We start from the raw sequence: 26,239 nt of genomic DNA, 5'->3' as shown, positions 1-26,239 counted from the left end.
GGTAGGAAGAAAAACATCATCGTTCTTCTGGCAAGAGAAGAAAGGTACCATGTGGACACACACACACACACAGAGCCAATGGTAATGACCACGTGATGAAAAATCATATCCCCTGACATTCATGCTTAAATATTTTCAGGGACTTAAAAAGAACCTAACTTCTAGTGTCCTTTGTCTTTCTAGGACTGAGATCTGCCCTGTTTTTCTTGCCAGTTTTCTCCTTTGGATACTGAATTTTTTATAAAGTCATATAAATTAGTAGGGCTCATCAGTCTGTTTACCTAGATCTTTTTGATCATGTACCTAAACTCTGCTGTAATCCAAGTCAATGCTATAGTCTTCTCACCTAGGAGAGGCACTGGTATCGGTGTGAGGAAGGAGAGAAAGCCTTAGGAATGTGACGAGTTGAGGGCTGGGATTGGAGAAATGACTGTCGGTAACAAGGGCCCAGGGAACGCGACTTGCTGTGGCCGTCCTTGCCGGCCCCTTGGTGGGGTAGTGCTTGGCACCTGGTTTCTTTTACCCGGGATGGAGCCCAAGGATGTGGTACATGGAAAGGAAGCAGCATAAACAAAAGGGAAGTGACTAAGGTGTTGTGATACTCATTAAGATGGGCGTTACTCTCAAAACAGAAGCCAGCACCTACTTTGTTTTCCACCACACCTTTTCCTGCTGGTGACCAGAGACAGAATTACCTGTTCTTCTAATCCCAGAAACACAAGTGAACAGAGGCTGAACTGGCCTACTTGGCAAATACCTGTTATAGTGTTAATCAGCAGACTTACTGTAGGCTCAGGTAATGTGGCCTCATGCTAGTTTCGCTTAGGCTGAAGGCCAGACTGGGAGCTGACCTTAGTTAGGATGGTGCCTCTCAAAGGATGGACTTGAGACCACCCAGCAGAAGCAAAAAGCAAGATGAGAAACAGGTGCTGGTTAAAAATGCAGATTATTAGACCTTACCCCATACATTCTGAATCAGAGTTTCTTTTCCTTTGTAAGTAAACTTTTAAATTTACAATAGTTTAGGTTTACAGAAAAGCTGTGAAGCTAGTACAGAGTTGCCATCCCCCCCACGCCATTTTGCCTACCATTAACATCTTACATTAGCATGGTACATTTGTCACAACTAGTGAGTGAACGAATAACTATAATTTATAATTAATTGAAGTTCATACTTTATTCAGGTTTCCTTAGTTTTTACCTAATGTCCTTTTTTTCTGTTCCAGGATCCCATCTGTCCAGGATACCAGTTACACAGTCATCTCATCTCCTTAGGCTCTTCTTGGTTGTGACAGTTTTTCACACTTTTTTTTTTCTGATTACAAAATTGACATGCTTATCACAGATTATTTGAAAGCAATAGGACTATGTAAGGAAAAATAATCTTTAGGCTACCAGGAGATAACTTTTAACGTGTTTCACATTTTAGCATTTCCAAGGTGCATTCTGAATTAGATACAAGTTAACATGTTTTCTGTAAAAACAACTCTTGTGGTCAGATAGTTTTGGGGAAGTCTGGATTAAACAAAATGAAACTGTTTTCTTAAAAGTCTTTTTAGGATTTTAATATGCTCATGTTTGTAATGAACTTCCAAAATGGAAACTTGGAAAGTAACATTTTCCAAATTTATCAGAACATTGATTTATATCTTTAATTTTAAAATTTAAGTATTACTGAAATACAGTCTTCTATTGGTTTCAAATACACAACACAGCGGTTCAATAGTTACCCACATTATTAAATCCTCATCCCTCCACCGCCCCGCCAAGTGCAGTTACTGTCAACTTAGGAAGGTTTTATAGAATCATTGGCTCTATTCTCCCTGCTGCACCACTATCCCCGTAACCGACTTATACTATGACTGAGAATTTCTGTGCCCCTTTATCCCCTCCCCTTCCCTCACACTTTGATGACCTTGATAGTTTCAGAGGGTACTGGCCAGCTGTTTTACAGGATACTCTTCATTTTGGGTTTGTCTGATGTTTTTCTCATGATTAGACTGGAGTTAGGGCTTTTGTGGAGAGGACCACAGAGAAGAGGACCCTTCTCATCACATCATATCAAGGGCACATTCAATCAACATGATTTATTTTTGTGGATATTTGATCACCTGGCTGAGGTAGTGTTTTAAGGTTTCTCCAAAAATTGAGTCTCTTTTCCTCCCCCTTCATTTGAAAGGAAATCTCTATGCCCTGCAACACACACTTAAGGGTGGAATATCTGCATAAATGATTTGGAATTCTTCTACATGGGAGATTCGTCTTTTTTACACCATTTATTTATTTAATCATTTTATCAGAATAGATTCATGGACATTTATTTTATACTTTAATATATTCCCATTGCTGGTTTTTTGTTTTTGGCACTTAATTACCTTCTGGCTTTTTTTGTGCGCGTGTTGGGGGTGGGGCAGGTGAAAGGAAAGGAGCGACACACATCAGCAATTCACCGGAGAATTCCGCTTTATTGGGGAAAGGTGCTGGGTTATATAGGAAGGGGCATGGGGTGATTGTGGTGTCACTTCTACGGGGCTGGTGGCTATTGGCTAGGTGCTGGGAGTGGGAGTGGGGAGAGAGGTGATTGGTCTTTAGGTGGCGCCCTCGGGACCTGAGGACCCGGAAGAGAAGCCGGAAGTTCGCCATCTTACTGGTGGGGGCCCTTCATTCCCCCCTTTCTCCTCTATGGGGTTGTGGACGTTGCTTTTTTTCTGACTGCTTCCTGCTGAACGGGGGCGGAGAAGGGAGTGAGGGCTTGAGGATTGGGGGGAAAGGGTTGATAGGACTCCCCACAGTAAGGACGAGTAGATGTGGACTTCTTCAGGTTGGAAATCAATGAAGGTTCCCTGTAACTATAGGTTGAGGACTTGTTGATTCCAATGGTGCCAAGTGGATACAGGTGCCAGAAGCCAGGCGTCTGCAGCCATTGTTTCCAGGAACAGTTTCCAGCAGAGAGAGGGGTCCATCTCAGTGTGTGGTGAGGAGGTTACGTGACGGTGAGGGATCTTCTGTGGCCAGAAGCTGATAGTTCCTGAGTAAAAGCTGGTTGAAAGTTTGATTAGAGATTTTTCCGACTTGGGATTTGATGAACTTTATTATACAGAGTAAGAAGAGACAGGCGAGAAGAATGATTATTATGGGGCCTGCAATGGGCCAGAGCCAGGTAAGGAGGGGGTTTGTTAGTATTGAAGAGAATGGGTTGGAATTGGAAGCAGAGTGGAGGCTGGAGGCAAGGTCGGTGAGTTTGGTAATGTCAGTTTCCACAATGCCGGATTCGTTGATGTAATAGCAGCACTCCTCTCGAAGGAAGATGCAGGTGCCACCCTTTTTGGCTGTAAGCAGATCTAAGGCCCGCCAGTTTTGAAGGGTGACTTTAGCTAGCGAAGTGACCTGTCTTTGGAGAGAGGCCAGGGAATCGGCAGTGGATGTCAGGGCTCTCTCAAGTTTGTCATTGAGATTTTTAATTGCTCATAGAGAGTGACTCAAGGCTCTTCTTGAAAACCCTGCACCAATGGCTGAGGTGGTCAAAGAGATACCGACCATGATGGGAAGGAAAGCAGCCCTTTTTGTGAGCGAGGGCAAGGGAGGTTGGAGCTTAAGAAATACTGCCATGCTATAAAGTGTAAGCTGTGGGATTAGGGTGACGAGAATGCAGGGTATATTGGAGTTGGGAGGCAGTGAGTTGAAAAGACTGCCATTACACTAAAAGAAGTGTCCCGGTTGAGTGAAAGTCTTAGAGCCGGAGGTAGGGGTGTAGATAGAGAGGCAGTGAAGTGCGCTGGAGGGGGGTGGAGCTGGGCCTACACAGTGGTGGATGGTGAGATTATCTGCATATTCTGGTTCCCATAGGGGTATGTCTGCCAGGGGGCGGAGGGGTTGTCCTTCTGCATGGAAGGAGTAGTTGGAAATATGAAGGGGCACGGCGGCCAGCAATAGGCGCTGTGGTGATGCGCACAAGAAACAATTGGCGGTGTTGAGGGTGTGGTTGAGAAAGATGGTGGTGTCTTGAATAAGCTGTAACAAAGAGTAGGAGGAATAAGAAGATGAAGAAGTGCCATCAAGAGTTTGGATAATGACTTTTTCGGAATGTCCAATATCTGATGCAACTTGAGAGATCTGGGAGTGAGAGGGAACATACTCTCGAGAGATATGAAGGGTACCGTGGGGGGTCGAGGACCCCCCATAGTAAACTGAGGCTGTGACCCCGGCGGCCCATCAAGAGTCCCAGGGATCTGGGATTGATAAGGAGAACGAGCCGTTGGGGTATTTCATGAAATGGTTGGAGGAGTAATACTGTGGGTACTGGGAGTTACTCATGTAGTGAATGGCGCAAGACCAGTAGGGACATCCCCCGTAGGTGTCTTGCCATTGCCTGCAATAGGCTTGTCTTTGGTCATAGAGGAAGCAGAGGTAGGGAGAATAAAGGTAGCTGCTAGTGAACACTTCGGTGGAGGGAGGAAAGTGGAGGTATAAAGGCTCAGAGCAGCTTTTCAGAGGGCAGTCTGATGTGGCAATGAGGGCAGTAACTTTTGTTTGATGCTGTGTGTAAGTCTGTCTTACTTTGAATCGCCATACAAAGGAGGCTGGGGTGGCGGGGAAGACAATAGGAATGAGGAGAAAAAGCAAGAGAGCGGTAAAGGAGGAAAAAGTCATGATTCAGGTATGGATGGCAAAGGGGGTGAATGGGATTTTGGAGGAAAGAGGACAGTAAGGTCAGGAGTCTGGAGGGAGGGAGAGTCTGTAAACTTTTGTAGGTTAAGAGATCTTTTAGGTGATGTGGGGACAGAATGGTAAGGGGCGCCCCGAATGTCAGTTTATGAGCTTCCTTCTGCAAGAGCTGTCCAGCTGCTAATGCTCATAGGCAGAGGGCCCATCCTCGAACTGTGGGGTCTAATTGCTTGGAAAGATAAGCTACTGGGGCAAAGGATGGGCTATAATATTGGCCTAGGACTCCTACAGCTTGACTGGACCTCTCATGAATGTATAATGAGAAGGGCTTCGACAAATCAGGAAGATGGAGAGCTGGGGCTTCCACAAGGGCTCCACGGAGCTTAATGAAGGAGTGTCGGGGTGAGGAGGATAATGGTTCTTCAGGGGGGCTCTTGCTGAGGTTGTATAGGGGTCTTGCCAACAGGGAGAAGTTAGGGATCTATGCCCTAAAATACTTAGCCAGGCCTAGAAAGGAAAGGATTTCTGTCTTGGTTTTGGGAACAGGCAGGTCAGAGAGGAGCTGTTTTCTGTCTAAGGTAATGGACTTTCTTTGTTGAGATAGAAGAAATCCGAGGTAAGTGATAGAAGGGGAAGAGATTTGAGCTTTGACGGGGGATACCCGGTAACCTCTGGAAGCTAGAAGGTTAAGTAGGGAGGCAGTGTCAAGTTGAGACTGTTCCCATGAGAGACTGCAGAGTAGAAGATCGTCCACGTATTGTAATAAGGTGGACTCGGAAGCTTTGTGGCAAAACTGTCCAAGTGAGTTGTTCAGAATGTCTTGTGTATGGGTCCGTCCAGGTGAAGGTGAAAAAATCTTGGGAGGAGGGGTCTCGGGAAGCCAAGGCAGGCAGCAATAAAAGGGTGTATGGATTTGGGACTAAGGGATGGATAGGGACGATGGCCATGTTGATGAGGCAAAGGTCTTGGACGAGGCGGAAAGATCTGTTGGTTTTTTTAACAGCTAATATGGGGGTATTAAACGGGGAGTGAGTGGGTCTGAGGTAATTTTTGTTTAAAAGATCTTGAATGATGGGTTGGAGGCCTATGAGAGCTGAAGTGGTTAGGGGGTATTGGGCCTGACAGATATACTGAGAGGGGTCATGTAATCTGATAGAGGCAGGAGGACATAGAGCCACGGAGGGGCTTGTAATGTCCCAAACTTTGGGATTTACAGGGTGTATGAGGGCGGAACTGGAGCTTTCATTGGGTAGAGGGGGGTCGTCGGCTATGAGGGCCATCAGAAAGGGAGTACTGGGGGCTGTGGGAGTGGATATAGTTATGGAAACATGGAGGAGAGAAAGGATGTCCCGTCCTAGTAAGGGGATGGGACACTGGGGCATAACCAGGAAGGAGTGGGAGAAAGGTATGGGATTGTCTTGGATTGTGCATAAAAGGGGGGGGTTTAATGGGAAAATCTGTTTACCTCCTACCCCGACTATAGGAGTAATGGCAGGCGTGGTAGGGCCCCGGTATTCCCGCAAGACTGAGAAGGTGGCTCCTGTATCTAGGAGGAAGGAGATGGGGCGACCGTCTACTATTAAAGTAACCCTGGGCTCCTGTTTGGTGATGGAAATGGTTGGGCGAGAAGCCCCCGGGCCCCGTCAATCTTCTTCTGCCAGCCCCACTATGGCGGGCTTAGGATGGGGGTTGTTCGTCCAGCCTCCCCTTCGGGTGGCTGGGCAATCAGACCCCCAGTGGCCCTTTTTGTGGCATCTGGGGCATGGGGTGGTAGCCCTTGACCAATGTCTTTCTTGTCTGCACTTGAAACAAGCTCCTGTGGGGGGCTTGTTTGTAGAAGGGCGCCCAGGTTGTGGTTTTATCAGCTGGGCCAACATTTGGAAATTGGCCTGATCAGCCTTTTGTTTACGGCGTTCTTTCTCCTCCTCCCGGTTATGGAAGACTTTAAAGGCCACTGTTAGGATCTCAGTCTGTGGGGTAGCGGGGCCCTGTTCTAACTTTTTGAGTTTAGCTTTAATGTCGGGGTAGCTTTGAGCCAGGAAGTATGTCATAAGGACATGTCTCCCGTCAGGCGTTTCTGGGTCCAGGCTGGTAACTGTAATAGGGCTTGAGTGAGTCTGTCTAAGAACTCGGAGGGAGTCTCCTCCCTCCTTTGAATTATGTCTTGGAGCTTTTGAAAATTGACTATTTATGAGCTGCTTTTTTCAGACCTGCTATTAAGCAGCAGGTGAAGATATCTGGAGAGCAGAGACTCACGGTGGTGTTATAATCTCAGTGTGGGTCTTGTTCGGGGACAGCGGTGGGGCCAGGGGGATAGGTGGGGTCAGTCCTGTGGGTTTAGGTGGCGTGCGTTTGGGCAAAGTCTGAAACTCATCTATGCTCTTCAGGAAGGAGGGTATTGGCTAGGAGCATGAGAATGTCATGATGTGTGAGGCTGTATGACTGGAAGGTCTATTGAAACTCTCTGATATATGTTGTGGGATCAGTGGAAAAGGAACTTAGGCATTTCTCAAGTTGGGCTAAATCTCTTAAGGAGAAAGGGACGTGAACGCGTAAGATGCATTCGGATTTTGCTACCTCTCGGAGGAGGGGGCGATAATTTTGGGAGGCACTCGGGACTGAGTCTGAGGAGGACTGAAGGGTTCTGGCTCAGTCTGTGGGGGAGAAACAGGTGATGGGGGCAAAGACAGAGGAGGCTTTTGGAACTTAGTTAGAGGGGGGCTGAAAGGCTGAGGCTTGAACTGCAAGGGGGGTGAGGTGGGGGACGAGATGGTGGTGGAGGAGGGGGGAGAGGTTGTTGTAGGAGAGGAGGGGAAAGGGTGTGAATGGGAGGCTTTTGTGGGGGAGACGGCTTGCAGGCTAGGAGAACTTGGGGGGAGGCGGGGGAGGAGGTGGAAAGCTTCAGTATAGGGAATCTCCTTCCAGTTTTTCAGGCGCTGGCAGTAGTTAAAGAGATCACAAGTGATGTTAGGATCACGAGTTCCCCCTGTGGGCCGTTGGTTGTTATTGTTTAGGGGGTATGTCGGCCAATCTTGGGAGCAGTATTTGCGGAGAAGTTTTGGTTTTATATCAGGTGTCAGGGAGAGGGTGGCTAGATACTTGAGCAGGCATTCAGGAGGTGAACTTTCAGGGAGGGATGAGGAGGCTCCCATGGCTAAAGGACAGAGAAGGAGACAAACAGGGGAAGACGAACGGAGACCCTCGGACTGGGAACAGACCGCAAGGAGACAAAGGGCGTCCCCGATGGTCCTTGGGGGTCTGCGGAAACTCATATACGAGTCAGTTTCTTAGGAAGTGTGGGTCGTCACCCAGACTTCTCTAAGAAGGCAGAGTGCCGGAGTCCGAGGTACCTAGTACTAGGAGTTTTCAGCGGACGGAACGGATTTCGGCAGGTAGAACGGAAGGAGGGAGTGGAAAAGGGAGCGTTCTCATCCACAAAGGAGTCACCTCGTTTATGGCTGTTGGAGGGGGGCCTGAGGGTCTGCTGCAGCCGTGAAGGCTGGAGGCGGCAATTTATGGCTGTTGGAGGGGGGCCTGAGGGTCTGCTGCAGCCGTGAAGGCCGGAGGCAGGGAGAGTTCTCTCCTGGTCCCCGAGCATCAGGGCCTTGCCGGACGATCACAGTCAATGGCGCTGCCATAGCTCGGGGAAGAGTGGCCCACTCCGGGGGAAAACTTACCCAAAGGCCAGAGAGGAGTGGTGAGTGTGAGGAGCCAGCGCCGGAAAAAGAGGATGAGGGCAAGCTGCTGCTGGTGTTGGGGGGAAGATGGGGCCCAGTTGGGGTGTCCCGTCTCCCGAGTTTCGGCACCAATGAAAGGAAAGGAGCGACACACAGCAGCAATTCACCGGAGAATTCCGCTTTATTGGGGAAAGGTGCTGGGTTATATAGGAAGGGGCATGGGGTGATTGTGGTGTTACTTCTACGGGGCTGGTGGCTATTGGCTAGGTGCTGGGAGTGGGAGTGGGGAGAGAGGTGATTGGGCTTCAGGTGGCGCCTTCAGGAACTGAGGACCCGGAAGAGAAGCCGGAAGTTCGCCATCTTACTGGTGGGGGCCCTTCAGCAGATACTATCAACAAGCTTTCCTGATGTTTCCAGACATCCCGCATGTAAGTAGGTATTGACAGGGAACAACTTCCCACTTGTGAGATCATAAGTCACATAGGCCCTCGTTAAAAATAAGTCTCAGGTCCCTTCTCTGAAGATTCTAATTCAGTAGTTTTACGGTGAGCCCCAGTGATCTGAATTTTATAACTATCATCAGATGATTCTTACAGTCAGGCATGTTTGGTAAAAACTGCCTTAAGGCCATTTTAATGGAGACTTTTGAATAAGACTTAATTTAGATAGATAGCTACAATCCATGATATTTTTTTAAAATTAAAATACCATTGATATACAATCTTATGAAGGTTTCACATGAACAATCTTGTGGTTTTAACATTCACGCATATTGTCAAGTCCTCACTCCCTGCCCCATTGCAGTCACTATCAGCGTAGTAAGATGCTATGGAGTCATTACTACAACCCATGATCTTGAAAGAATGCTTTACAGTCGATTCCCCGTGTTTTCAAATGCACTCTCATATGATTCTCATATTAAAATATGAAGGAGGAGGAACATTTTGTAGATGAGAAGGGTGAAAACCCAGGTAGTAGGGTGGCTTTCCTAAGATCATAGTCAGACACACCACCATGGCCAACAGGCAGGAAAGAAAAGCAATACAGTATATGTTTTTGGGGAATTAAAATAATACTAATAGTATTACTAAAAAGGTAGACACTAGTCTGCTGATTTTTGAGCAATGGAGATTTCTAATCTACTATCATAAAACTGACCTACACACAAGTACTGTTCCTGGTACCCTTTTCTTCCATCAAAGTGAACTATGTATTGAGCAACTGCTATGTGCCAAGTACAGCGTGGTCTAACTTCTTTATATCTGACTTTAAAAAAAAACGACATTTAAATCTGAATGTGTTTTCTTGGGCTGCCATGTAACAAAATACCACAGACTAGTTTTAAACAACAGAAACTTTCTCAGTTCTGAAGGCTAAAACCCAAAATCAAGGTATTGGCAGGGCCATGCCTCCCCCAGAACCCCCAGGGAGGCTCCTTCCTTGCTCCCCACAGCTGCTGGTAGGCACAGGTCTTCCCTGGCTGTGGCAATGTGACTCAGATTTCTGTCTCCATCTTCCCTCTGTGTCTGTGTCTTCTTGTGTTTTCACATGACTTTCTCTTCTTACAAGGACACTAGTAAGACTGGACTAAGGGCCCACCCAGATTCCATTATGATCTTATTTTAACTATTTACATTTCCAATGATTCTATTTCCAAGTAAGGTCACAGTCTTTGGTTCTAGGAGTTAAGACTTCAACATCTTTTTGGAAACATAATTCGACCAATAAATTCACATACAAAATTCACCCTTTTAAAGTATACTATTCTGTGGTTTTTATTATATTCACAAGGTTGTGGAACCAATACCACCAACTAATTGCAGAATATTTTCTTCATTCCTAAAGTAAACCCCATGCCCATTAGCAATCCACTAACCCCTGGCAACCACTAATCTACTTCCTATAGATTTGCCTTTTCAGTCATTTCATATAAATGGAATCATATAAGGGATCTTTTATGTGTGACTTCTTTTACTTGGCCTACTGTTTCAAGGTTTATTCATATTGTAGCATGTATCAGTACTTCATTCCTTTTTATGGCTGAATAATATTCCATCATATGGTTATACCAATTTTGTTTATACATTCATCAGTGGATGTACACCTGGATTGTTCCTGCTTTTTGGCTATTATCAATATTCTGCTATGCAAATTTGTGTACAAGTTTTTGTGTGAATGTTTTTAACTTTTCATACCTAGAATTGCTGGATCATATAATTATGTTCAACTTTTTGAGAAATGACTAAACTGTTTACAGAGCTGTACTAATTAAATTCTCACCATCATACAAAGATTCTAATTTCTCCACATCCTCCACAACACTTGATATTGCCCTTTGATCATGGCCATCCTAGTGGATATGCCGTGGTACTTCATTGTGGTTTTGCATTTCCTAATGACTAAGGGTGTTGAGCATCTTTTTGTGTGTATATTGGCCATTTGTGTATCTTCTTTGGAGAAAGGTCTATTCAAATCCTTCACCTATTTTAAAATTGATTTGTCTTTTCATCATTGAGTTGTAAGAGTTCTTTATATTTTCTGAATACTAGACTCTTATTATGTATGTGATTTGCAAAGTCTTCCCTCCCATTCTGTGGGTTGTCTTTTTACTTTTTTTAAGCACAAAAGGTTTTAATTTTGATGAAGTCTAATTTATGTAATTTATTTTGTCATTTGTGCCTTAGATGTCATATCTAAGAAACCACTGACAAATAAGCACTTTAAAGTTATGGAAAAGATGATTATGCAACTCACATAATAAATACATTGCAGGTTTAAAACCCAACAATTTAAAATAGTTCTAAACTGTTCTGAAAGGTTTAGACATGTGCTGCCCAGGGAAAGGTTCTAGGGTGACTTCTGGATGTTCCAATACTATGTTAAGAACATAAACAACTGAGGAAACATCTTCATATGGTAGAAAACTACAATTTTTTTGATGCTTATGAAGATGCTTTATTAATTTTTCTTGGTATCATTAATCTACAATTACATGAAGAACATTGTTTACTAGGCTCCCCCCTTCACCAAGTACCCCGCACATACCCCTTCACAGTCACTGTCCATCATCGTAGTAAGATGCTGCAAAATCACTACTCGTCTTCTCTGTGTTGCACAGCCCTCCCCGTGCCCTGCCACACTATACATGCTAATTGTAATGCCCCCTTTCTTTTTCCCCATCCTTTCCCCGTCCTTATCCCTACCTTCCCACCCATCCTCCCCAGTCACTTTCCCTTTGGTAACTGATAGTCCATTCTTGGGTTCTGTGATTCTGCTGCTGTTTTGTTCCTTCAGTTTTCCTTTGTTCTTATACTCCACATATGAGTGAAATCATTTGGTACTTGTCTTTCTCTACCTGGCTTATTTGACTGAGCATAATACCCTCTAGCTCCATCCATGCTGTTGCAAATGGTAGGATCTGTTTTTTCTTATGGCTGAGTAATATTCCATTGTGTATATGTACCACATCTGCTTTATCCATTCATCTACTGATGGACACTTAGGTTGCTTCCATATCTTGGCAAATGTAAATAGTGCTGCAATAAACATAGGGGTGCATCTGTCTTTTTAAAACTGTGTTGCTGCATTCTTAGGGTAAATTCCTAGAAGTGGAATTCCTGGGTCAAATGGTATTTCTATTTTGAGCATTTTGAGGAACCCCCATACTGCTTTCCACAATGGTTGAACTAATTTACATTCCCACCAACAGTGTAGGAGGGTTCCCCTTTCTCCACAACCTCGCCAACATTTGTTGTTGTTTGTCTTTTCGATGATGGTGATCCTTACTGGTGTGAGGTGATACCTCATTGTGGTTTTAATTTGCATTTCTCTGATGACAAGCAATGTGGAGCATCTTTTCATGTGCCTGTTGGCCATCTGGATTTCTTCTTTAGAGAACTGTCTATTCAGCTCCTCTGCCCATTTTTTAATTGGATTATTTGCTTTTTGCTTATTGAGGTGTGTGAGCTCTTTATATATTTTGGATGTCAACCCTCTATCAGATCTGTCATTTATGAATATATTCTTCCATATTGTAGGATACCTTTTTGTTCTATTGATGGGGTCCTTTGCTGTACAGAAGCTTTTCAGCTTAATATAGTCCCACTTATTCATTTTTGCTTTTGTTTCCCTTGCCCGGGAAGATATGTTCCTGAAGAAGTCACTCATGTTTATGTCCATGAGATTTTTGCCTATGTTTTTTTCTAAGAGTTTTATAGTTTCGTGACTTACATTCAGGTCTTTGATCCATTTCGAATTTACTTTTGTGTATGGGGTTAGACAGTGATCCAGTTTCATTCTCTTACATGTAGCTGTCCAGTTTTGCCAGCACCATCTGTTGAAGAGACTGTCGTTTCCCCATTGTATGTCCATGGCTCCTTTATCATATATTAATTGGCCACATATGTTTGGGTTAATGTCTGGAGTCTCTATTCTGTTCCACTGGTTTGTGGCTCTGTTCTTGTGCCAGTACCAAATTGTCTTCATTACTATGGCTTTGTAGTAGAGCTTGAAGTTGGGGAGCGAGATTCCCCCCCACTTTATTCTTCCTTCTCAGGATTGATTTGGCTATTCGGGGTCTTTGGTGGCTCCATATTAACTTTTGCACTATTTGTTCCAGTTCATTGAAGAATGCTGTTGGTAATTTGATAGGGATTGTATCGAATCTGTATATTGCTTTGGGCAGGATGGCCATTTTGACGATATTAATTCTTCCTAACCAGGAGCATGGGAAGAGTTTCCATTTGTTAGTGTCCTCTTTAATTTCTCTTAAGAGTGTCTTGTAGTTTTCAGGGTATAGGTCTTTCACTTCCTTGGTTAGATTTATTCCTAGGTATTTTATTCTTTTTGATGCCTTTGTGAATGGAATTGTTTTCCTGATTTCTCTTTCTATTAGCTCATTGTTAGTGTATAGGAAAGCCACAGATTTCTGTGTGTTAATTTTGTATCCTGTAATTTTGCTGAATTCTGGTATTAGTTCTAGTAGTTTTGGAGTGGAGTCTTTAGGGTTTTTTATGTACAATATCATGTCATCTGCAAATAGTGAGTTTGACTTCTTCTTTACCAATCTGGATTCCTTGTATCTTTGTTTTGTCTGATTGCCGTGGCTAGGACCTCCAGTACTATGTTAAATAACAGTGGGGAGAGTGGGCATCCCTGTCTTGTTCCCGATCTCAGAGGAAAAGCTTTCAGCCTCTTGCTGTTCAGTATGATGTTAGCTGTGGGTTTATCATATATTGCCTTTATTATGTTGAGGTACTTGCCCTCTATGCTCATTTTGTTGAGAGTTTTTATAATGAATGGATGTTGAATTTTGTCAAACGCTTTTTCAGCATCTATGAAGATGATCATGTGGTTTTTGTCCTTCTTTTTGTTTATGTGGTGGATGATATTGATGGATTTTCGAATGTTGTACCCTCCTTGCATCCCTGGGATGAATCCCACTTGGTCATGGTGTATGATCCTTTTGATGTATTTTTGAATTCGGTTTGCTAATATTTTGTTGAGTATTTTTGCATCTATGTTCATCAGGGATATTGGTCTGTAGTTTTATTTTTTGGTGGGGGTCTTTGCCTGGTTTTGGTATTAGGGTGATGTTGGCTTCATAGAATGAGTTTGGGAGTATTCCCTCTTCTTCTATTTTTTTGGAAAACTTTAAGGAGAATGAGTATTATGTCTTCTCTGTATGTCTGATAAAATTCCAAGGTGAATCTTTCTGGCCTGGGGGTTTTGTTCTTGGGTAGTTTTTTGATTACCAGTTCAATTTTGTTGCTGGTAATTGGTCTGTTTAGATTTTCTGTTTCCTTCTTCGTCAGTCTTGGAAGGTTGTATTTTCTAGGAAGTTGTCCATTTCTCCTAGGTTTTCCAGCTTGTTAGCATATAGGTTTTCATAGTATTCTCTGATAATTCTTTGTATTTCTGTGGGGTCCATCGTGATTTTTCCTTTCTCGTTTCTGATTCTGTTGATGTGTGTTGACTCTCTTTTTCTCTTAATAAGTCTGGCTAGAGGCTTATCTATTTTGTTTATTTTCTCAAAGAACCAGGTCTTGGTTTCATTGATTTTTTCTATTGTTTTATTCTTCTCAATTTTCTTTCTTTCTTCTCTGATCTTTATTATGTCCTTCTGTCTGCTGACCTTACACCTCATTTGTTCTTCTTTTTCCAATTTTGATAATTGTGACATTAGACTATTCATTTGGGATTGTTCTTCTTTCTTTAAATATGCCTGGATTGCTATATACTTTCCTCTTAAGACTGCTTTTGCTGTGTCCCACAGTAGTTGGGGCTTTGTGTTGTTGTTGTCATGTCTCCATATATTGCTGGATCTCCATTTTAATTTGGTCATTGATCCATTGATTATTTAGGAGCATGTTGTTAAGCCTCCATGTGTTTGTGAGCCTTTTTGCTTTCTTTGTACAATTTATTTCTAGTTTTATACCTTTGTGGTCTGAAAAGTTGGTTGGTAGGATTTCAATCTTTTGGAATTTACTGAGGCTCTTTTTGTGGCCTAGTATGCGGTCTATTCTGGAAAATGTTCCATGTGCACTTGAGAAGAATGTGTATTCTGTTGCTTTTGGATGTAGAGTTCTATAGATGTCTGTTAGGTCCATCTGTTCTAGTGTGTTGTTCAGTGCCTCTGTGTCCTTACTCATTTTCTGTCTGGTGGATCTGTCCTTTGGAGTGAGTGGTGTGTTGAAATCACCCAAAATGAATGAATTGCATTCTATTTCCTCCTTTAATTCTGTTAGTATTTGTTTCACATATATTGGTGCTCCTGTATTGGGTGCATATATGTTTATAATGGTTATATCCTCTTGTTGGACTGAGCCCTTTATCATTATGTAATGTCCTTCTTTATCTCTTGTTACTTTCTTTGTTTTGAAGTCTATTTTGTCTGACAGTAGTATTGCAACACCTGCTTTTTTCTCCCTGTTGTTTGCATGAAATATCTTTTTCCATCCCTTGACTTTTAATGTGTGCATGTCTTTGGGTTTGAGGTGAGTCTCTTGTAAGCAGCATATAGATGGGTCTTGCTTTTTTATCCATTCTATTACTGTGTCTTTTGGTGCATTCAGTCCATTTACATTTAGGGTGATTATTGAAAGATATGTACTTATTGCCATTGCAGGCTTTAGATTCGTGGTTACTAAAGGTTCAAGGTTAGCTTCTTTACTACCTTACTGTCTAACTTAATTCACTTATTGAGCTATTATAAACAGTCTGATGATTATTTCTCTCCCTTCTTATTCCTCCTCCTCCATTCTTCATATGTTCGGTGTTTTGTTCTGTGCTCTTTTTAGAAGTGCTCCCATCTAGAGCAGTCCCTCTAAAATACCCTGTAGAGGTGGTTTGTGGGAGGCAAATCACCTCAACTTTTCCTTGTCTGAGAATTGTTTAATTCCTCCTTCATATTTAAATGATAATCATGCTGGATACAGTATCCTTGGTTCAAGGCCCTTCTGTTCCATTCCATTAGATGTATCATGCCATTCTCTTCCGGCCTGTAAGGTGTCTGTTGAGAAGTATGATCATAGCCTGATGGGTTTTCCTTTGTAGGTGACCTTTTTTCTCTCTCTGGCCTCCTTTAATACTCTGTCCTTGTCCTGGATCTTTGCCATTTTAATTATTATGTCTTGGTGTTGTCCTCTTTGGGTTCCTTCTGTTGGGAGTTCTGTGTGTTTCTGTAGTCTGAGCAACTATTTCCTTCCCCAGTTTGGGGAAGTTTTCAGCAATTATTTCTTCAAAGACACTTTCTATCCCTTTTTCTTTCTCTTCTTCTTCTGGTACCCCTATAATGTGGATAGTGTTCTGTTTGGATTGGTCACACAGTTCTCTTAATATTGTTTCATTCCTGGAGATCCTTTTATCTCTCTCTGAGTCAGCTTCTATGCATTCCTGTTCTCTGGTTTCTATTCCATCAATGGCCTCCCGCATCTTATCCATTCTGCTTATAAATCCTTCCAGAGATTGTTTCATTTCTGTAATCTCCCTCTGGACGTCATCCCTTAGCTCTTGTATACTTCTCTGCAGCTCTGTCAGCATGTTTATGATTTTTATTTTGAATTCTTTTTCAGGGAGACTGGTTAGGTCTGTCTCTGCAGATCCTCTCTCAGGGGTTGTCTGAACTATTTTGCACTGGACTAAATTTTTTTGCCTTTTCATGGTGATAGCAATGACTGTAGGCAGGTTGCGGGTGTGTCAGCTGGGAGAAGAAAGTCCTTTCCTGCTTGCTTGATGTCTTGTCCTTCTCCACTGCCTGTGTCGGTTTGCCGCACTCCTGGAGCAGCCACCGGGTTAATCCCCTAAGCTGCTGTGGGCGGGGTCTCCATCAGAGCATCGTGGAGCCCTGCGGGGAGGGGCAGGCACGCCAGGTGTGCTCATCCGCAATAGCGGTGCCCCTGCCGGGCAGCTGTGTGCCAGCAGCGGCCTTTGGGTCTGGCCTGGGTGGCTGTGCATTGGGCTAGGATTCCGGTTGGCTGCTGGGAGCGCGGCTGCTCCCTCTGGCACTGCTGCAGGTGCGCGCAGGCCTCTCCCACATGGACCTCTCCTGGGCTCCTTTGGTGCCACTGCCACTGGTGCGTGCTGGCTGCTCCCAGGCTGTTCAGTCGCCACCACGGCGGGCTCGCAGAAGGCGCTCCTGGTCCCCTCTGGTGCTGCTGGTGTACGCGGGCCACTCCTGATCCCCTCTGGCCCCGCCGCTGTGGCTTGTATTTTACCCCCTTTGTGTGATGTTGAGTTCTCTCAGATGTAGATGTACCCTGGCTGTTGTACTGCATCCACTGATGTCTGTTTTAGGGATAGTTGTATTTATTGTATTTTCATAAATATATATGTTTTTGGGAGGAGATTTCCACTGAAGTACTCATGCTGCCATCTTCCCATGATCCTCAAAAACTCCAATTTTTTTAATACAGAAATGAGAAACCAGGACGGTTGCATTATGAAAAGAAAAAGCACTTGCAAATGAAAAATGCAGCAAATGGCAGAAGAGCAATACAGCTGACTGGCAAAGAGGAAGTGCATGGTCTAACCACTTCTCATTTGATGCTGTCTCACAATAGGCCTGCTGACTGCTGAAATGAGTCATTTTTATAATTTAGAAAATCTATTTTTAAGAAGATTTTGTGCTTAAATGGTCTGGATGGTGTGTTCCTAGTATCTGACAGTACCAGAGTTAAAGGTATTGGAAGACCAGCCACCCTAGCAATTCAGGGAGTCATAAGCACTCTTCCAGGATTGATTATAAAATACAAGGCCCAAAGCTTTGCTAATCAAGATCAGAAACAAGAACAGGCTTCACCATTCAGTAGAGAGCTTCAGTTTTGATTGCACATGCATATTTCATTCTGAGGCCACCTGCACTACCTCCAAAAATGCACTAACAGAATTGTTCTTGCTGTGTCACTGGCATACTTGAAATTGTTTAAAAAATATATTATTTTCTTTCTTGGGATAATTTATTTCATAAAGCAGTCCACTCCTTCTGGTATGTGTGTATGTAACATTTTTTTTGCTTATTGAGTTTTCTTTGCATATAGGTATTTTTTTCAGAAAAAAGTGATTAAATTTTGATTTGATTAAGCAAAACATTGTCAGCATTAGTTTTATCATTGGCAGTAATGACCTTTTATTTTCAAAAATATAGTTAGAATCCTAATAAAAAATAAGTTAAAAAAAATACATTTTCTATTTAAAGAATGATAGTGAAGAATGTATATCAAGTAATGAGAATTTTTCCCAAGTAGTCTATGAAACCATCATTTTACAATGCCCAAAATAGAACAGTGAAGAAGTCATAACCAAACACAAATGCAATTAAAGGAAGTCACCTCCTTTGAATTTGCAGAATCTGGGATTGTATTTGTGGTCTATACTGGATATAAACCAGTTCTACATCATGACACAAAATTTCCAATTTCCTGAAAACTAAAAGCCCAGGCATCAGTTAAACAGACTAGTAAACAGAAAAGTCAACATGAGCACAATTAATAAACTGGCTGATTATTGTCAGTCTGCCGGCAGTTAGGTAACTTTATTTCTAGGAAACATGGAGATGAATTTCTTCTGATAGTTGAGGTCTTGCAAGGGTTAACAAATTACCTATAAAGAGGAAAGAACATTCAGCTAATGTAGAAAATGCAATATATGTAATTACCTTGACTCTACAGTTATAAATGGTAATGGACCCTGGGAGGATACATACGGGCTGACTGTTGAAGCTTAGAATTGTTCCTTAATGTATAGTAAATACAAATGATTCAATATTTTCTCTTCATAGTTTTTGGAATATAGACTTCACATACTGTCAGTTTTGTATTAACTTTATCAAGGTTTCTTAGCTTGATGGTTGAATTTCTTCCTGCCTCATACTGCACACTAATATTATAATAAAAAGACAAAGGGAATTCTTTAGGATATGGAATAAAGGGAATTCATCTCTCAAAACTAATGTTACAAAAGACTCTTGGGTTATGCATTATTCCATCAAATAAGTACTACTAGGCCTGGATCATATGACATTCCTTTCATGAAGTCCATCTCAGAAGCCCTTGTTTTCTTCTCAGGGCTCCCAGAGCACTAGCTCACACTTTTATAGCACTAATTGGTATTAAGTGCCTTAGTGTTCCCTTTAAGTTGATGGTGAAGTCTGTTTTATTGAAGTAAAATTTTGCTTCCATGCTCTATTTATAGAAATATGTTATATCCAATGTTATTTTTTAAGTCTTTTTATGATGAGCTTTTAAGCAGTGGTTTAAAATGAGATGCAACTGTAAGTTTTGGCTCTATTTCTTCCTTTAGAGAAATATAAAGTTCAAGACAAATATTATACTACTTGTTTCATCCAAGTTGCTCATCAACATATTTAATTTGTAGGGCATTACCAAGCTGGGTTACGTGCAATTGCTTTATCACAACTGGATTCTGAAAACAGATGTAAAGAATTCTTTAATGTATTTTTCAGATTGAACTGTTCATCTTAAAACAAATCAGAACTTCTATCACTATCTAATCATACAACATATTCCCACAAAAACTGTAGGGAACACAGTATTTAAAAAAACTTTTCCCTATTGTATAAGCCAGAAACCTTTTGGTGGCAGTTTGGAGAAACGCAACTGAGAACATCTTCACCTAGGGGTGAGGAAGGCTGCGGAGGGAACCCGGACCTTTTGGAGAGAAAAGGTATACCTTGATGGAGTAAGGCCTGCCACAGCACACCTGTTTACAGCATGGGCCCTGGGATCAGAGATGGGTTCAAATCCCAGCTGGTAAGCCTTAATTTCCTTATCCATAAGGATATATTTACTAATCCAATACTGTTTAAACAAGGTGATACATTAAAAAAAAAGAGGCTATAGTTGAGCACCTAACTCAAAGTTCGTAATTCCGTGACATTGGAAGTAGTATTTTTTTCCTAACTATTGGCCTTCATAGAGTATAACTTTAACCCAAATAATTCAGGACACCATGTCACTAAATGATGAGTAGAAATCTTAATGTTAAAAACAAACTGAATGAGACAACTAGAACAGACAAAACAATACAGAAGAATCCACAAATCTGATTAATACATTATAACCTGAGAACAACCTGGTCCAGCATTTGCCTTGGCAAAGGAGTAAATTTCTGAGCTCAAATCCATCTTATGCCAGTGTAGCCCAAGAGCTATTAAAAGTGTCTACTTGATAGTGCAGAGGCAGTTCTACAGAAGACAAAATTTCTCTCTTGAGGGGGCAGCCTGAAAGGGAGATAAAACGCAATGTTCCATGCATAGAAGAATGAAGTACTACATGAGCAGAGATAAAGCAGCAGTTCAGTTTGTTGGTGTAAGAAGTCATGAAGTGTTGAGTTTCCAAGGGGAAGTGACCTTTAAACCAGGCCTAAAAGGAATGGGAGTCTGTCAGATGGAACAATGGAGAGAAGGCCATTCAGGAGAAGGAACAGAAAGCATACAGTCAAATCTGCAGAGACAATGAGGAAGACAGAGAATCCAAACTATTGCAAACAATTCCTCAAAGAAAGGGCTCCTCTTGAAAAGAACTGCCAGGTTTCAGAGAGGGGCTATTACTTGCTCCATAGAATTGATTTTCTGGAATCTGAGATGAACCAGTCATCTTTTTTGAGTAAAACAATTTCAAATACAAGAATGATAAAAAAAATTAGCTTTATTTATGTAAATTAGAAAAATTGATTGTAGTGTTAGATTCTGTCAAATGCTTTCATTCTGAACAATTTACAAGAGTATTTATATACAAACATAATAAAATAGAGTATATCACATTGCTCTTGCTTGACTCAAGTTGTTTTTCAATTCTAAACATGCCGTGATTTATTACTTCGGTTCTTAATTTTTAACAGGGAAGTGTTTTACTTTGACATAGTGCTTGATTCATATAGTAGTATAACACTGAAGTGGAAGGAGAGTCAATGATTTCCAGCAATTAAAAAATATTTTTCAATCAGTATGATTTAATCATTACATTTTTCTATATTAAAATGTTTCATGTTAAAAAAACATAATCATTTATGAGCTAAATTTGTTGTATTACATTTGACATTTATATAAACCCATAGGTGATCTAAATGTAGATATGAACCTATATCAAACTCATTGATATGTCTGCCACAGATGAAAATGAACAAAATTGTTAGCAACAGAGGTAAAAGAAAATCCATTTGAGAAATTGGAGATGCCCTATTCTATTTGAAGTGAGTAAAATTTCCATTTTCTTAACCAACTACAACCTAAACCAAAAGGTGTGAAAAGCTACGGTATTTATAGACACATCTTAAGTTATACTGTAGGGCTGTAATTAATTTGTACTATTATATATTGGATAACTCTAAACAAAATTTCCCTAAGTATGTTGCCAATCATTCATGTTGTTTGAGAAGTCTAAGGAAGTTTAATACAACTACTGAATAAGGCAGAATTTTAAAATAGCAATTGGGATACAATATAAATGCAGATAGTTTATATTAGAGTCAAATATATATGTACCATAGCATTAAGTATACTATGTGTGTATGGACTGTCAAAAGAAATCCATTTCATTTTTAAAGCTGGGGGTGGGTTAGTAAATTCAGTTCTTTAGCACTTACTTGAAATTCCTGAAAAGAATTCTCACAGAGCACTCTGGTTTTATTAAATGAAACGATCAATATTGTACTAAAGTGCTTACTTAAAATTAAAAAATTAGAGGAAATTGGTCTTTAACTGGATGCTTGAATTCTTTCCAGGGTTCTTAGTACGTTTAGATGTTGTTGGTATCTTGACTTTGACACTTTCTTGATTGCCCTTTATAGCAGCTTCAAGGCGGGCTTTCAGGGCTGGAGAAGAAGCCATTACACTTTTAAAAACTGATGAATACTGAGGTCCAATCTGCATGAGATTTTGCAAAGCAAAGTCATGTAAGTTTCTTAGTATGGAAGTTGCAGATCCCAGAGCATTCTCATCCAAAAGGAAGGAAATGAGGATGGGTAGAAGACAGGTCACCAGCTGAGAGCCTGAAAAGTAAACAAATGATGTCCGCCTTAGGTTCAGGGATGCAAATATTCATTATACAGCTATAAACACACTTGATCTGTACCCATATTTCCCCACTTAAGGGGAAAATAATTCTTCCAATCTCTTCTCCCAAATACTAAATTGATTATATAAACAATAATACACATATTTAAATATATATATATATATACACAAATTGATTTAAATGCTTGGGATTAACATAATGAGCCTTCCGATGAATGTGGAAGTATACTGTGAAGTGATAAATTGAATGTTTTACATTTTAAATAATATTAAACTTCTGATTTTGGACTGTTCTTATTTAGTATGAACTTTGTGCTGACACTTACGATGTTGTTCTTCAGCAACAGCTACCAGTGCTTCTAAGACCTTTATACCTTCTTGAAAGATCTGAAGCTCAGTGGTGTCTTCAGGTTTTCTCATGTTTATTTCCTGCAGTTTGTCCACTATAGAGGATACTAAAGAGTATATGTATGGGTAGGAAACAACTGGATTTGGATACTGAAAAATGGAAAGTAGGAGCTGATAGGTCTTGATTTGTACCTGATCAGGTAAGAGACAAAAATAATATAAATTGTAAATACAAATTTACATATATATTAAAATACAGATTTTAATGTAAATTTTAAAGAAGCACATTAAAAATGGACATTTAAAAAAAGTACATAAAATATATTTATTTCTTATTTATCTTTAATTTTGGAAGTCCAAGTGTTAAGGGTGTTAAAACAGAGATGACAGGCCCCAAATGGAGCCACTTGTGCTAAGCCCATGTCACCAAACAAAGATTTAATAGCTAAGATAATTACAGTTTCAACTCTTCTCAGAACTAGAATCTTACCCCAGCCAGTCTGGAATTCCCTGGTCAGCACTAGTGAAGTGATCTGCCTCACAGACCCCTGCTGCCCCCGAAGGACGGTGAACTTGCCTGAAACAGTCCTCTTTGCGAGTAACTGCCTTGCCTTGACTCTTCTGCCTGCAGAAGTCTTTCATTTTGCACAGTTCTCTGGAGCTCCTTTCTGTTTGCTAGATGGGATGCTGCCTGACCCATGAATTATTGAATGAAGTCACTAAGTGCTTTAATATGTATCTAACTGAATTTTGTTTTTTAACACAGGTATTCAAACTTACATGCTAACAGTGGTTGTGAGTTTGGGGTGGGAATAAAAGGCAGGTGGGTAGGATAGGGAAGGGTAAGTATGAGCGGTCATTTTTCTTCTTTGCTCTAGTTCCTATTTTCCTCCTCATGGGCCCCTCTACAATGTAAAAAAGAAAAACCAAACCAAACCAAATGCACACACAAACTTGAAAAAACATTTTGGAGATTTCAGAAAATATTTTAGACAAAAATCATATATATCTGACATTCAAATATCATCGTCTTAAGGTTTAAAGGACCCAAAGGACCCCTGTCAGGACCATATTGATTAGGTGGCATTACAGACCGAGCCACCACTTTGAGACTGCTATATATATATAAAGCTCTGTGAGGCTCCAGTCAACAAGTAGGACAGAAGAACAAAAAGAGAGAACTCTACATCAAACACACACATCATCCTTTATTCAATTCGTTGAGATGGTATTTCAGTCTTTTTCTGAGAGAAAATCTGGTTCCTGTATTTTAGGAGTCAATATATTTGTAATCATGCTGAGTTTGCAGCACATAAAGGAATAGGAAATTAACCTAGCAAATGAAGAGGTCATAAAGGAATGGGATCAACTTGTGTGTACTTTTCTGGAATGGATCTCACTATTTCACAATCATACACTGAAGGCATGTGCTGGAACCTTCCTTCCTTCCTTTCTTTTAGGAAACCCACTAGACTAAACTACAAAGTATCTTACTTAACGTTCCTTGCAAAGGCACTAGAGAGATATATTTTAAGATGCCCCTATTTCAAATTTAGTGTTTTTTTTTTTTAACATTTACTTTAAAAAACATCTTTCACCAACTATGCTCTATCCAGGGCCAAAGAATAAGACCATTATTATTTGGCTTTGTCACCCCAAGAACAGGAATTAGCCCAAACCTAAAAATAAAAAAAAACTTTTAGTCTGGCACTTCTTGCCAACAAAATAACAAAGTTCTGCAAAAGCTTAAACATATTCCTATTATAAACACCTCTCTGCTAAACACACTTACAATGGGCTCTTTTATCTCAAGAGTAGCCTTAAATTTCTCAATACAGCGATTCTGGAGGCACGGTATGGTGGTTACTTCTGGACTGGTAGACAGAATAAATACTGTGACAGCAGTAAGCAGACTGATGTCATCAAGTTGTTGCTGTGTTCCATCTACTAAAGAGAAATGATCTGTGAGAAACGGAATCCAATACTGCAGTATTTACTATTTGATACATCTGTATGAAGCTGTCTCTAGTGTGGTAGTAACAATTTTTGTGTAAGCACTTACAAACAAAAAACTGATTGATTAATAATTCTGGCAAATGTTGGCTTTAAAATGTGTACTCTGTAATTGTGCTAAGAATTATCAGAGTATTATAATTTTCACAGGCAGACATTAGTAAATACATATATACATTTACTAGGAATGTATATTTACTAGTTGTGTGACCTCAGACATCTAACCCTGTCTCCAGTTTTCTCATCCATGAGAACAATAGTATTTAGATTCATAAGGTTATGTGGATTAAATAAGTTAATCTATGTGAAGCATTTGGAATTCCATGTTATACATAATGCTCAGTATGTGTTAGCTATTATTTATTTTTATTGTGGAGCAAAATCGAAATGCTTGGACAGTTGTTTCTTCTTTGTTAAGTTTTAAGTATTCATATTGTGATAACACATGTCTCAGGTGAAAATATCTTAGCATTTTACTGTGTATACCATTTCTTAGCAGGATAGAAAAACCTGAAAATACCTGCACGGGCCACACCATTTAAAGGAATTTTCTATTTGACGTAATTTACCTTCATTTTCCAAAGTCATACTCTCATTAGATAATTTTAATGAACCTGTTGTGAAAAATCAGTGAATTCTGAAAAGGAAAAGGTATGGCAAATTCAACTCATTAAGTTGTGTTAAGGATGGACTGCTACTTATGAGGAAATACATACATACACACACATATATATATATGTATGTATGTGTGTGTATATATATATATATATATATGATGCATATATAATAGTTTTGGTAATATTTACTCAACAACTACTTAAGCAACATTTACTATGTGCCAGCACTCTTTTTTGCACTGAGAATATAATTTATAGAGAAGACATACTACATACCAGGAGTAAATAAGAATTTAATTTCAGCTATCACAAGATTTATGAATATAAAAAAGATGTTGCTACATTGGGTGGTTAGAGAAAGCCTTAAGGAGATTAGTGATACCTGAGCTGATAGTTGAGAGACAGTATCAATGAAAGCAAAATATGATGGATGAGTGGGATTTATTTAATAAAAATAATCTAAAAAACTTAAGGTACAACAGGTATACAGTCAACATTTAAAATTATGACAGCACTATTGTTAAGTACTTTACATATATATTAAATACTTAATACTCCCAACAGCACCATGAAGAGACTCTTTTTCTCACATTTTGTGGATGAGAGACTAAGGAACAGAAATCCAGTCATTTGTCCAAGTCACATAATTAGTAAGGCAGGCAGTTTTGATTCCAGAGAGAATACTGTTCACCACGGTGCTATACTGCCTCCTACACAGTCAGGTTACTGTTAATCATTCAGAGCAACTTGAAACTACAAAGTGGTCAGTTTAGTAAAATAAAGCTCTCCTGGGTTCTTCCCATTTCTTCTAAAAATCCCTTACTCCCATTCTCTTTTACCTAGAATGGTCACAAAGTTCCCCAAGCACTAACCCACGGAGAGGCCCATGAGGTAAGGAAGTAAGCTTCCCACTAAGGGCCAGGGACAAACCGAGCCAGCAGCCTGAGTCATCTGGGACATGGATCCTCTAGCTGCAGCCCTGGCCAGCATCTTAACAGGAACCTCATCAGAAACCCTGAGCCACAACCACCCAGCAATGCTCCTCCGAATTCCTGTAAACTATTGGATAACAAATGCTTGCTGTTTTAAGTCACTAAGCTTGGGGGCAATTTGTTATGTAGCAAAGGGTTTACCTGTCATCATCAGTTCCTTTAAATTCTCTTAGTAGCGAAGTCTAAATCCACACGGTCCTAACTTCATTCCCTGATACACAATGAAAAACATGTGTGTGCGTGTGCATGTACATGTGTGTGGTGGTGGTGGTGGTGTGACCAAAGAAATGAGCTTGTTCTAACTCTCAACATACAAACTTACACCCATTACCTTCTACTCACACTTTGTTTTCTTCCCTCACATTAGCACAGGTTAATCTTTCCACATGTGCTGTG

General features: G+C 40.8%; 1 protein-coding gene and 1 long non-coding RNA gene across 5 annotated transcripts in view; one reads left to right on the top strand and one right to left on the bottom strand.

Annotated features, from left to right (window-relative positions):
- LOC130679529 (uncharacterized) overlaps nucleotides 1-26,239 on the top strand; it is an 84,312-nt gene that overhangs the window by 10,019 nt on the left and 48,054 nt on the right. The gene's annotated exons all lie outside the window — the stretch shown is intronic.
- HEATR5A (HEAT repeat containing 5A) overlaps nucleotides 20,489-26,239 on the bottom strand; it is a 122,446-nt gene continuing 116,695 nt past the window's right edge. For 2 of the 4 annotated variants that reach the window (XM_057488506.1, XM_057488509.1), the window contains 3 exons: nucleotides 24,014-24,165; nucleotides 22,200-22,413; nucleotides 20,489-21,848 (listed from right to left, as the gene is read on the bottom strand). In XM_057488506.1, the coding sequence (XP_057344489.1) occupies nucleotides 21,538-21,848; nucleotides 22,200-22,413; nucleotides 24,014-24,165 (677 nt within the window). In that variant the 3' untranslated portion in view covers nucleotides 20,489-21,537. Of the gene's footprint in view, nucleotides 21,849-22,199; nucleotides 22,414-24,013; nucleotides 24,169-26,239 lie in introns of all 4 variants that reach the window. The other 2 variants (XM_057488507.1, XM_057488508.1) reach the window with 1 other exon arrangement.

This window comes from Manis pentadactyla, chromosome 11 (genome assembly GCF_030020395.1).
Source record: "Manis pentadactyla isolate mManPen7 chromosome 11, mManPen7.hap1, whole genome shotgun sequence".
NCBI lineage: Eukaryota > Metazoa > Chordata > Mammalia > Pholidota > Manidae > Manis > Manis pentadactyla.
Note: the sequence above shows the minus strand (reverse complement) of the source record. Positions and strands in the feature narration are given on the sequence as shown.